At 43.0% G+C, this 12304-nt stretch overlaps 2 protein-coding genes across 5 annotated transcripts in view; one reads left to right on the forward strand and one right to left on the reverse strand.

The window, feature by feature from the left end:
• Positions 1–3329: 3329 nt before the first annotated feature.
• PIGW (phosphatidylinositol glycan anchor biosynthesis class W) lies at positions 3330–6627 on the reverse strand. Its single transcript, XM_060646597.3, has 2 exons — positions 6489–6627; positions 3330–5239 (listed from the first exon to the last, which is right to left on the reverse strand). The coding sequence occupies exon 2, from the start codon at positions 5227–5229 to the stop codon at positions 3724–3726; it is 1506 nt and encodes a 501-aa protein (XP_060502580.2). The 5' UTR covers positions 5230–5239; positions 6489–6627; the 3' UTR covers positions 3330–3723.
• A 72-nt stretch (positions 6628–6699) lies between these two features.
• The window catches only part of MYO19 (myosin XIX), a 32091-nt gene continuing 26486 nt past the window's right edge, over positions 6700–12304 (forward strand). For all 4 annotated transcript variants that reach the window (XM_060646583.3, XM_060646587.3, XM_060646585.3 and 1 more), the window contains exons 1-3: positions 6700–7324; positions 7968–8106; positions 9323–9475. In XM_060646583.3, the coding sequence (XP_060502566.2) occupies positions 9464–9475 (12 nt within the window). In that variant the 5' untranslated portion in view covers positions 6700–7324; positions 7968–8106; positions 9323–9463. The remainder of the gene's footprint in view (positions 7325–7967; positions 8107–9322; positions 9476–12304) is intronic.

A 12304-nucleotide genomic window follows, 5' to 3' on the forward strand; every position in this document is an offset into this window, starting at 1 on the left:
GCTGCAACAAATATTTCATGACTTAAGTCATGAAGAGAGCCTTTAGAGAATTTAGAGAGCCTTTAGAACCTAAGAACCTTTAGAGAACTTAACTCTAATTGACAAAATAAGTTATTACATAAAAAAGCCATTTGTTGCCTATTTTAAAATTTCAATATAGGTATTGTGAAATACAAGGTTGAAGGATTGGAAAGGCCAGGAAAGAAGGCAGTCAACAGCAGAGGACATTTTGCTGGTACCTAGTAACAGTTGAGTGATGGAGAGGTGATAAATCATCAACAAAATACCATTCTTTTTCTTATTTGGTCCCTAATGTGTGAGAGCCAGCCATAAAACTCAAGCATGAATGAGATATGACTATTTGCCAAGCTACTTAGGGTTTAAGAGAAAGAAGAGGACCTAATTTTTCCTTATATTATTTCTTATCTTCATAGACCACACATAAATTCCTGTGGAGCAAAATAAAACTTTGTATGATTTATGCATCATATTGGACATCAATGCTCAATAAAAATAAAACTGGTTGCTATCTTCCAAACACAAGCTAGCTATTGATACATATTGGTAGGTATCTCCAGTTTAAGTTGGGTAATTTAAAGTCATGGGAATGAGTCAATTCCTTAAGATCATCGATAGAATAAGGTCCTAGACCACGTTATACTCTTTTTTTTCCCCCTTCCTTCTCTGTCTCCACAAATTGATAGTTGAGGGTCACCTAGCTGGCTCAGTTGGTGGAGCATGGGACTCTTGATCTTGGGTTTGTGAGTTCAAGCCACATGTTGGGTATAGAGATTACTTAAAAATATTCCAAAAAATTGACTGTTGAAAATTAGCTAATTAGAATAACTTATCGTTGTTTTCATAATAATAACCACATTGTTTTACGTGGTAGTAAAATCAATAGCAGAATGTAAATTTATTTAAATTGCCGTGGTTGTCCAAATCTGAGGATCTGTGAATTTGGTTTTCTTTTTCATGAGCTGACAGTGGGAAGTTTTGTTGTGTCTGTTGAAAATAGAGACACACAAGGAGCCTGGGTGGCTCAGTCAGTTAATTGTCTGGCTTCTATGCAGGTAATGATCTTGCGGTTCATGAGTTCCAGCTCCCCACCAGGCTCTCTGTCAGGGTGGAGACTCCTTTGGATCCTCTGTTACCCTCTCTTTCTGCCCCTCCCCTGCTCGCACACATTCTCTCTCTCAAAAATAAATAAAATTAAAAAAAAGACACATTTCCTCCACTTAAATTTTTTTAAAGGGAAAATAATGTCTACAAGTTAAAATATAAGCCCCTCGAAGGCAGGGACTGTCTTTTCGTTTCCCCAGTATCTATACCTGGTACATTGGAGCTCAATAAATGAACGATCTCTTTCTCTTCTATAAACTAGAACCAAGTCAGCATGGTCTTTTCTTACTAATTGTTTTGTTTTTATTAAGCTATTTCATTAGCTTTCTCTTACATGACTTTCATAATTAGAGGTGGAAAAAACATAGAGTACACTTTGTTCTTTTATGATTCATTATCTGTAATTGTGAGACATAAACTTGAGAGATATTTAAGACCCGGAAAAGAATGAAGGAGCAGTTACTGACAAGAAGCAGCAGACCAGTTAGACAACGTGATCATTTAGTCATCAAATAATTTAAATTACTTTTTTTTTTTTTAATGAGAGAACAATATTGTTAGAGTCTCCTCAGCTTTCCAGCTTGGAGACTCGAGCCTATTTCAGATTGTGGGTCTCCCTCTCTCTCTGCCCCTCCCCTGCTTGTGTTCTGTCTCTCTCTTTCTCTCAAAAATAAATAAACATTAAAAAGTTAAAAAAATAATAGATTAATTCCAAATATCATTGATTATAGTTAGCAAAAATGCCACATAAATACTAAATTAGCCATTAACATAATAAATTGAAGTAAACCAATTAGTGTAATAGTCATATTTAACGACTTAAGGAATAAATTTTTAACTAATTTAGAGGCAGCTGATCAAAACAGAAAATTGAAAATTTAATGTTAGAGGAGGCTCCACCCATACTACAAAAATAATCCAGGTTGCTTACCAAATATAAAATTAACTTGAACATTCTGACCCTTGCCTATTTCTATAATGATTAGATTTCTACTTGAAAATAGAAAACAATAGGCAGATTTTAGTTCTTTTTTTTTCCACTTAAAAAAAAAATTTTTTTTTTTTTTTTTAGCATTTATTTATTGTTGAGAGAGTGCAAGCAGGGGAGGAGCAGAGAGAGAGAGGAAGACACAGAATGTGAAGCAGGCTCCAGACTCTGAGCTGTCAGCACAGAACCTGACACAGGGCTCGAACCCATGAACTGAGATCATGACCTGAGCCGAAGTCAGATGTTCAACCAACCAAGCCATCCAGGCGCCCCTTTTTCCCCCCACTTTAAACAATATACAGGGAACATTATAATCAGAAACTAAGAATTTTATATTTTTACAATCTTAACATTTTGAACAGCTGGTTCAAATATCTACTTAGAGTTTTTAAATGACTCAAATTCTCAGTAGGATATTAAACTTTAATATAGCTTAGTTGTATTAAATCAGCCTAGTACATGATTTTCTCACTGGTTCTCTTTCCCTTTAACATAGTAGATGAGATAAGGCCCCTGCCTGCCTCTCTAGCTTATTACTTACTCCTGTTTTCTGAACTCCAGCCTTGAGTTTCAAGATGTACTAGTTATCCTCCCAACTCAGGACCTTTGCTGAAGGATACATTCTACCTAGAATGCTGTTTACCCCTTCCCTTAACCACACACATGGTCCTCAGACCATCCATCAGCTCTAGTTCAAAAAAATACCATCTAGGAGCACCTAACTGGCTTAGTCTGTAGAGCACACAACCCTTGATCTCAGGGTTGTTAGAGCCCCATATTGGGTGTAGAGACTACTTAAAAATGAAATCTTTAAAGAAATACCATCTGTGGGAAAAACTTTGACTCTACTAGGTCAGTTCTTGATTTGACACTCTTGGCAACCCATACTTCATGACTTAACACAGTTTATAATTGTTGTTCAGTGTCTGTTTCCCCACTAGATTGCAAGCTCCAAGATATCAGGAAACCTGCTTATCATTCCTAGCATAGAGTTGGCTAAAAAAATAATCAGTCCCAAAGTAAAACTATTGTCTCATAATTACTAGGCATGTAAACTGCATCATACAATTCATTCCATTTGGAGCATTTAACTATTTTCTGACTTTGTGGTATTTAAGTATTTGATTATAAACACTTGCTTTCATATACTTAGGCTTTTTTAAAAGGTTAAAATTGAGCAAGTAAAGAAGTGTTGACAATTCCACAATTCACACTGAGATGTTTTCATGTAAATTTTATTATAAAAGTCATACAATAAATTCACATTGAGATGTTTTCGTGTAAATGTTATAAGTCATACAATAAAAAAATACAGAATGGTATATAATAAGATAGAAAGTAAAAATCCCCCTCACCCTCCAATCTTTCAGTGTCACAACTGCAGTTTCTTTAAAATACTGAAATTTAATAAATATTCTAACGAGTCACAAGACTTGTTTCTCTATTGGTTTGTTTTATATAGTGTTGAGACACATTAAAACATTAAGCATCATTTATAGAGGGTTGAAAAAAATATGGTTAACACTGGGTTGCCAAAAGCCCATTTTCTTCACATTTAATATTCTTCCTCATTAAAATATTGCTCTACCACAGGTACTTCCTACCCATACTGATCACCAAAATTTTATTGTCTTATCTTGCAAGTGTAGCACATATATAATTAAACAGTTGGTAAACATATAGAGATTGAGCACAAATAAGGCCCACAAAGTACTGCTGTGTAATGTATCTATCAACAGGTTGATCAGACCAGTAGTTATATTTGACAGCAAGAAAAAAATTAACTGGTTTCTGTTCATAGCTGTGATTAAACAAAGACTGGGTTCCTTTCTTTCAGCTTCAGAGACCAGAGATTCTAAATGTTTTTTATTTGTGACAGACGAATAGATCAGTTTCCAAGAACATGGTACCACAGCCTCTTTAATTAGAAATTTGGCAAAACTCAAAATTATATCACCCAGTAATAAACTACTAAGAAGGATCAGGCTAGAAGCAACTATCCAAATACAAAAGGCTAAATTGGCCATTCTCCGAGATACTACTTCTACATTTACCTGAACTATGTAGAGAGATATGAAGAGACCAATAGCTGTCAGCAAAATACAGTGGGCTCCTTTTATCCAGTCTTTGACATGTGATCTTTTTTTAAGCATATATGACCCTGTTTGCACGCCAGCCATATGAATTGCCACATACCCCAAGGTAGAAATTATTCCTTCTCGGTTGGCATTTAATAAACCAACCCTTGTGCCACTACCATCAGTGCCATACAAAATTAACCCTTTCAGTGGGGTAAAGTCAAGGGCCAGCTGGTATAACACAATAATGCTGATTGCCACAATCCAGGATTTATTGAGAGGAAAAATAATCAAAAGCAATGATGTTATCAGTTTCACAACTATTAAGGTAAAGAAAAAGTTCCAATGAACTCCATACTCAGTCAAATGTTCCTGATAGCCTATGGCTTTTATAATGACTAATCGTCCTATTCCTAGGAAGACTAATGGCCAAACAGAGTACAATGACTTTGTAAGATAATAAAATCTGGACTCTTCTGTGTATTTTTTCCTAACTTCTGGACAAACCATTGCAGTCCCAAAAATAAAACCTCCTACTCCAAAATCCATCGCTCCTGTCCCATAGAGCTCAGTTTTGGCAAATCTTCTGGGAAAAAGTGGAAAGTCCACAGCCAAAATGGCAATAGCAGTAAATGTACTGTTAATTACACGGAAACAAGAGATGGCTGGAATGTATTCAGATTCTATACTGATTTTCAAGAATTTTTCAAGCATTTTCTGGACAGGCATTCTGGCACAAGTTCTCCTGCAGTATATTTGATAGAACAGCCCTGCCCCACAGATAATTACAGCAAGGTGCTCAAGGAGGACAAATGAAGACAAAATGGTCAAAGTGGCCACCAGGGGAATTATTAGGAAAACAAAGTCAATGAAGAATCTAGTTCTCCAGGTATGTGAAGAACACAAGTGCTGTGAGAGAATGATCAGGAGCCCTCTGCACACGATACAGAGTGCAGGCAAACACAAGCCCTGGGTGACTTCCAGCACGCTGGTTCCATTGTGGTTACTGACAAAAGCTTCCTTCATCTGCTTCTGAGACATTTTTTTACTTCTTCCTGTGAAAATGAGCAAAGGGATGCATTGGAAAAGCAAAGTTCTTGTGGAATTGACATATATATGAACCTTACTGGATTTTACCCTTATTCTTAGGTTTCAGAGCAGAACTTTAGGCTGTAATGATTTCAAATCAGAGCAGAAACTAGAATTTGTGATTTTCCTTCCAAAGATTGTGGGAAGAAACCTAACACTAACACATCAGGAAAAGGATGTCATACTACTAGTATGAAATTATTGGTTAAAAACCTTTAGCTATTCTCAGTATAAGGCAGACTCAAAAGGCAATTTTGGATATAACCCCTGAAAATGTTATCAGTCAGCTAGGAATTCCTATTACAAAATATAGGATAAGTCATTAAGATTTTGTAATACAAATTGAATACACCTAACTAATGACTTCAAGTCAAAGCCAAGAGGGACAGGGAGAGAAGGCATTTAAGTACACCTTGGAGTACTTCAGTTTGTGTGAACAGCCTCTCTGAACCATTGCCTCCAGTACAAAATACTAGTTCTCCAGTGACATCCAGAGCTCCAGGAGTCTCCCTACCTCATTTACATACTTTTTTTTTCTTTTCTTTTTTTTTTTTTTTTTTTTTTTTTTTTAAGAGCACGAGCAAGGGAGGGGAAGAGAGAGAAGGAGACAGGATCTGAAGCAGGCTCCACTCTGACAGCAGAAAGCCCAATGTGGGGCTGGAACTCCCAAGCTGCGAGCTCACGACCTGAGTCGAAGTTGACTGCCCAACCGATGAAGCCACCTGGGCGCCCCTACAGCCAGTTTTAACCAGTTTTCAGGTTAAGGTGTAGATAGGTAGAATGGATGCTAATACTGGGGAAAGGGGCGAGGGCAGGGAGGCATGGGTGTATGGCACACACTAGTGTTAGTGGTTCAAAGGGATGTAAAACACCTTTCTGTCATGTATCAGTGTCTGAAAAGTGGCACACAGGAAGAAGTTTGTTGACTAAACCAGAACCATGTTGAACAAATGAATGCATACATGCCTGATGGTCTAAGCCAACAACAATATCTCACTGTAACAAACCGATACTAGTGGGGGCGCGCAGCTGGGTGGCTCAGTCAGTTGAGCTCGGACTCGATTTCCAGGCCGATCATGATCCCAGGGTGGTGGGATCGAGCCCTGTGGCTGGCTCCACTCTACCAGCTTGAGAGTCTCTCTGCCTTTGTCCCCCCACCCTCTCACGTGCACTTTCTCTTGCTTTCTCAAATTAAAAAAAAATTTAAAAACTGGCCTTTAAAAATAAAGGAGTCCTTTCCCCGTCTGACACGGCTGTGGCGGCCCTTACACTTCACGTGCCTTCGGTGTCTCGGCGCCCTGGCAGTTTAGCCCTCTATGAGCCCCGCTGCCAGGCTCCCACCGCAGCCGCACAGCCCCCTGGGAGCAACCCGCTTCCGCCTCCCGAGCCCGGCTTCCGGCCGAGGTGGGGCGCCTGCGCTTCCCGGCGGGTGGATTCTGCGCGCGCGCCCCCCCCAGGACTGGAGCCAGTTTCCTGGCCCCGACGTCTCCCCATGCCTGTTCTTTCCGGTGGTGGGCTTGCTGCGCCCCGGTCCGTCAGAGGAGCCCCGGGCGGAGCAGGCGCGTCACGCGTCTCACCGCACCCTCTCGAACCCTTTGACGGGGCTCTGTCGGAGTGGTGGGGTCTGAGGCCCTGGCTCAGTGTTCAACCACGGCGTCCTCTACTGAAGGACCCCACGGCCCTGTGAGGCCCCGGAAGCCCTGCTTCTCCCGCCAGAACACGGGAGGCCTGCGGCTCATCCCCATCTTACCCCAGCTTCTCAAAATAGTTTGTCCCACCTGAAGCCCTAACTCAGACCCCGGCATCCCCAGCGGGCTACGTGCGCTCCGCGCCGCCGGTGCGCGCCCCGCCTCGGGGGAGGAGCCGGCCCGCTCCGGCCACTGTGTCAGAGCAGCAGCCAGCTCGTGTGCTCCGGCCGCCCAGGCTTCCTCTCCACCCCGGCTCGCTCCCGCCCTTTCCTCTTCCCTTTCATTCCCAGGCTCTTCCCGCCGCCTCTCCCGGCTCGCCCGCCTTCGCAGTCGGCTTGGCGGCTCAAGCCGTGGGACCGGTGAGTGTCACCCCCAGCCCAGATCCGAAGCGCTTTGCGACCCCGAAGGGGCAGGTTTGTCCATGGAGCGCTGAGGAACAGGGGGCGTCTTCCTCTCCCTTTTCCCATTTCCTTTTTGACCGTCTCTTATCTCAGGAGAGGGCAGCCCAGCTCCTGGCCCCTGCCAAGAACAAGAACCTTCTATGGTCACCCTCCACCTCTCCACCTTGTTGGCAGGAGGCGGCCCGAAGTAGGGGAAAGGTCTCAGCTGGTAGCCTGAGTCCCGGCTCCTGCCCCTCTCCTCGTCCTCCTAGGGACAGGGAAGGGGCGGCTGGTACCGGGAAGCGTCAAGGTAGCCGCGCCCTTGGCTAGGGTCACATCCACCTTCCTGGGAAGGACGTACTCTCCCCGTGCCAGGTGCTTCCGGAGCGGCACCTCGTCCAGAGAGGAAGTCCTGGTTCCCGCCGTGAACCTGGGGATGGCCCCCCTTGGGTTCCCAGGACCCTCACCCAGATTTTCTCGTCTGCCCTCCCACTGCCCTCTAAGCCCAGGAGGAACCTGAGGCTGGGGAGGAGGAGCCTAGTGATCAGGTTGCTTCTTGCCTTGGTGTTTCATCTGTTCATTACCATCGCTGTTCTACCCACGGTGGTCACACCCTTTCCAGAAATTCTAGGCAGGTAACCGCGAAAACTGGAGAGAGCAAGAGCTGGGAGAACTGGAGAAAACCGCTCTCATCTGACTTGACTCTGGCTATGAACGAACAATGCATCGTAATAAACAACTTTTGCAAAGCTTCTTCTGAGGTACTAGCCCATTTGATCCTTAACTCAGCATTTTGAGGTGTAGATATTAGTATTCCTTTTTGCCAACGAGTAAACGGAATAAGGTTTAGAGAGCTAGTGTGATCTGCCTTGCAGGAGTTGTGGTCTTTCGTTTCTAACTCCACAACCTATTATGCTCCCCCTTTGATCCTCTCTTAAAATGAGCTTCGAGTTGAGGGAGCTTTGTTCTCCTTGAGTCTTGGTTGGCCTCCTCATGGCTCTCTCTTGGACAGCATATGGTTAGTGTCCAAGATGAATGTGCCCAACACATTTCTGATGCCCTCTCTCCTTTTTCCAGTTTCCGTGAAGTCCTTATCCCTGAGTTCTTTCAAATGCTGGATGTATTCAGAGCCTCAAAAAAGCCTCTGCCAGGGTTAATTCATTACAGACACCCCTCATCCTCATCCCTTCTTGCTAGGGAGGTGTGAGATCTGGGAAATTCTGAGTCTGAGGGTCATTTACAATTTTTCAGAAATTGGCCTGGGTACAGCCTCACAACGCTCCGTCTCTGAGACAGATTTTCCTCTGAAATCCTTGCCTTCTTAACGTTGACACTGGACTGTTCTACCTGATTAGTGTCCCCAAATGGATTATCTGTCTTGAGTAGTACTAACAATATTCCCCGTCTGAGTGAATATTCAGATTTGTACTCCCATGACATCAATGACCTTCACAACCCACCTGAAGGTTACCTTGTAAGGTAGATTTTACTATCCCCATTTTCAAGATGAGGGATCAAGGTGGGCCAGGAAGGTGATGTGGCTGTCCTATGAATGACTGAGCTGTGATTTTGCTCCCTTACAACAACTTTCCTAGAGGATCAGGAATTGACTCCAGCCTCCCTGCTCTATCAGTTACTGACTATACTAAAATAGGATGTGGAGAGGATAGGACATGAGACTTCTCTGTCTCCTAGTGTCTTCATCCTCCATGGCACACTGACTCAGAACATATGTAGCCCTACCTCAAACCCCTGTAGTAAAACTGGCCCTGAAGGAGCCCCGGGAGCCTCTCGAGGTTCTCATAAAAGTTTTCCCTGTTCCCTAATTGGCAGGGGATAGGACAGCCTTTTCCTCTTTGCCCAGGCTTGCCCTGGTTCTCATTGCAGTTCCTCATGCTTGGTGGGAGGAGCAAGAGTGAGTCACCCTGGAGAAGCCCTTACCTGTGTGTGGCCCTTGTTTTCTCTCTCATGTCATAGGCTCTGGGGGTGACTCTTCTCAGATTCCTCTGGAACTAAGCCCTTTGCTGGACCCATGCTCCAGCCTGTGCCCCCATGACCAGGTGGATAGAACTCCTTGTGTCTATGACCCAGAACCCTGGCTGACCACATTGAAGCAGGATGCTCCAGCAGGTAAAACCTCACCTTTAGGTAACCTAGGCCCTGAAGCACCTAAGGCATCTTCCCATCTGTCACTTGGCTGAGTGAAATTTCCACTTGCCCTGACCTGGAAGGGAAAGATCCCTTAGAGGTTTTTTCTTTTTTTCTCTTTTCATGTAGTCACTCCAGTCACTTTTCATTTGTCGTTGAGAATCTTTTCCTGATACCTAATTTGAATCTCTCTTATTATGGTCTTTAGCTCTTTTTCCTGGGAATGGTAAGATGGGATTGGTAGGGGAATCCTGAAGGCACTTTGATGATTTCATAAGCCTGAACCAGTGAGGGAGTCCTGAGAAATGTCCCTGCCAGCCTGAACTGTTGAGGTACAATGAAAGCCTGGGGCTTCCAAGAGGAGGTGTTCTTTGAAGCTGAACCTTAAAGAATATGTAGGAAGTAGACGGGGGAGAAGGGAAATAAGTACTCCAGGCAAAGAGGTCAGCTTGTGCAAAAATGTGGGTGAAGATGTCTATGTGGAAATATAGAAGAATTCTGATGAATGGATCATGAGTGAGGGGTTGCTATTGTGACATGAAACCTGCCCTTACTCCAGGCCTCTGCCTCCTTAAAAAGGCTACTATGGCCTCAGCCTTGCAGGATTCCAAATCACCCATCTCCTATCCATATCATCCTTCCTATGCACCTCTCTGTCCAGAGAATGCCAGTAGATATTCGCTGAATTTTTACAAAATGTTGCCAGGCACTGGGCTGAGGCAGATGTTTAAGGTGATACCTGCTCTCTAGGAGCTCACAGTCTAGTGGACTCCTAGGCAGGTGAGTGCCTGAGACTTAATCAGGATAACCAAGTGTGAAGCCAGGCAGCCTCAAGGGAGCCCTAATAGACACTACTACTTGATCATCTTCCAGACTTTTGTGTCATGAAATGGGCTTGAGACTGCAGAGAAGTCGGTGAGACAGTTGTCTGCTCTGGCTTTTTCTGTTTGTTTTTAACTTTTTTTTTTTTTTTTTTTTCTTATTAAGAAAGTAGTAATGGGGTGCCTGGGTAGCTCAGTTGGTTAAGTGTCCAGCTCTTGATTTTGGCTCAGCTCATGATCTGACAGTTTGTGGGATTAAGTCCCAGGTTGGGCTCTGTGTTGACAGCATTGGGATTCTCTATCCCTCTCTCTCTGCCCCTCCCCAGCTCTCGAGCATACTCTCTCTTTCAAAATATATAAACATTTTTGTTTTTTTTTTAAAGCAGTAATGTTCATCACAACCATACTAGCAAGCTGCTCTGTGTTGAGCCCTTGCTATGTAGTGGGTAGTATGCTAAGCATCTTACATGTATAATTTTGTTTAGTCCTCAAACAAGTTACAATGTTATATGTACAGTGCTACTCTATCCCCATTTTGGAGATAAGGCTCAGAGAGGTTAAGTGACTTATTCAAGGTCACATTCACTATAAGCGGTATAGAAAATATAAGCAAAAAGAACATTAAATTTTAATTGGGGTGGCTGGGTGGCTCAGTTGGTTAAGTTAAGCGGTGTAGAAAATATAAGCAAAAAGAACATTAAATTTTAATTGGGGTGGCTGGGTGGCTCAGTTGGTTAAGTGTCCAACTTCTGATTTCGGCTCAGGTCGTAATCTCATAGTTCATGGGTTCAAGCCCCGCATTGGGCTTCATTTCACACTGACAGTGCAGAGCCTGCTTGGGAGTCTCTCTGTGCCCCTTCCCCACTCATGCATGCATGTGCTCTTGCTCTCTCGCTCTCTAAATAAACCTTAAGATTACCCATAATTTTACTACCCAGAGATAACATTTTAGAAAATATCCTGTATTTTTTCCCTAAATATATATATATATATTTAAAAGATTTGAAGCTATCATACTTTTTTGTAACCTATTTTACTTCATTGTAAGGATATACTATAAATTGTCTACCATTTGGTCATTTGGGTTGTTTTCAGTTTGCTTTACAATTACAAATAGCTGAATATATACTGAATCTTCTTATGGCCTTTACATAGGACCATTTTCTTTTTTTTTTTTTAATTTTTTTTAATGTTTATTTATTTTTGAGAGAGACAGAGACAGAATGTGAGTGGGTTAGGGGCAGAGAGAGAGGGAGACACAGAAACAGAAGCAGGCTCCAGGCTCTGAGCTGTCAGCACAGAGCCCGACGTGGGGCTCGAACTCACGAGCTGTGAAATCATGACCTGAGCCGAAGTCGGATGCTCAACCGACTGAGCCACCCAGGCGCCCCAGGACCGTTTTCTAAAAGCAGAATTGCAGGCTTAAGAGGCATGTGTAGTTTTTAGGCATTGACATATTATTGCCTAATTAAAGAAGAGCTGCTTTTAAAAGAATAATAATAGCTAACTTTTGGGGCATATGCCAGGTGCCTTCTCTAAATATTGATGTGCTTATTAGTGTCTGAGGTAGGTGCTACCACCATTCCCATTTTACAGATGAGGAAAATTGAGGGACAGAGAGATTAAGGAACTTACATAACATTGTACAACTAGGCAGTGGTAGAATCTGGATTCAAATCCAGGCAATCTAGCTTTCAGGTCCAGGCTCTTGACCATTATACTTAGCTACTTCCTTGGTTGGATCAGAGCTGATCACAAATGATGGCTCAGATTGTGATTTTTACCCGTCTAGAACAGAGGGATTTGCATGGATCCAGCCATGCTCTGACCTCAGCATTTATCCTGGAGGCCAAGAGCCTACTTTGTGGATTATGGTGGGCCCAAATTCAGAAAACAGGCAATATCTTTGGAAGGAAACTTGTTGCTGGGCCTCTCAGATGACACTTGCCACCTTGGCTAGCGGGGGTTGAACTTTTAATGTTCACTAATC

Source organism: Panthera onca, chromosome E1 (assembly GCF_046562875.1).
Source record: "Panthera onca isolate mPanOnc1 chromosome E1, mPanOnc1 haplotype 2, whole genome shotgun sequence".
NCBI classification, from domain to species: Eukaryota; Metazoa; Chordata; class Mammalia; order Carnivora; family Felidae; genus Panthera; species Panthera onca.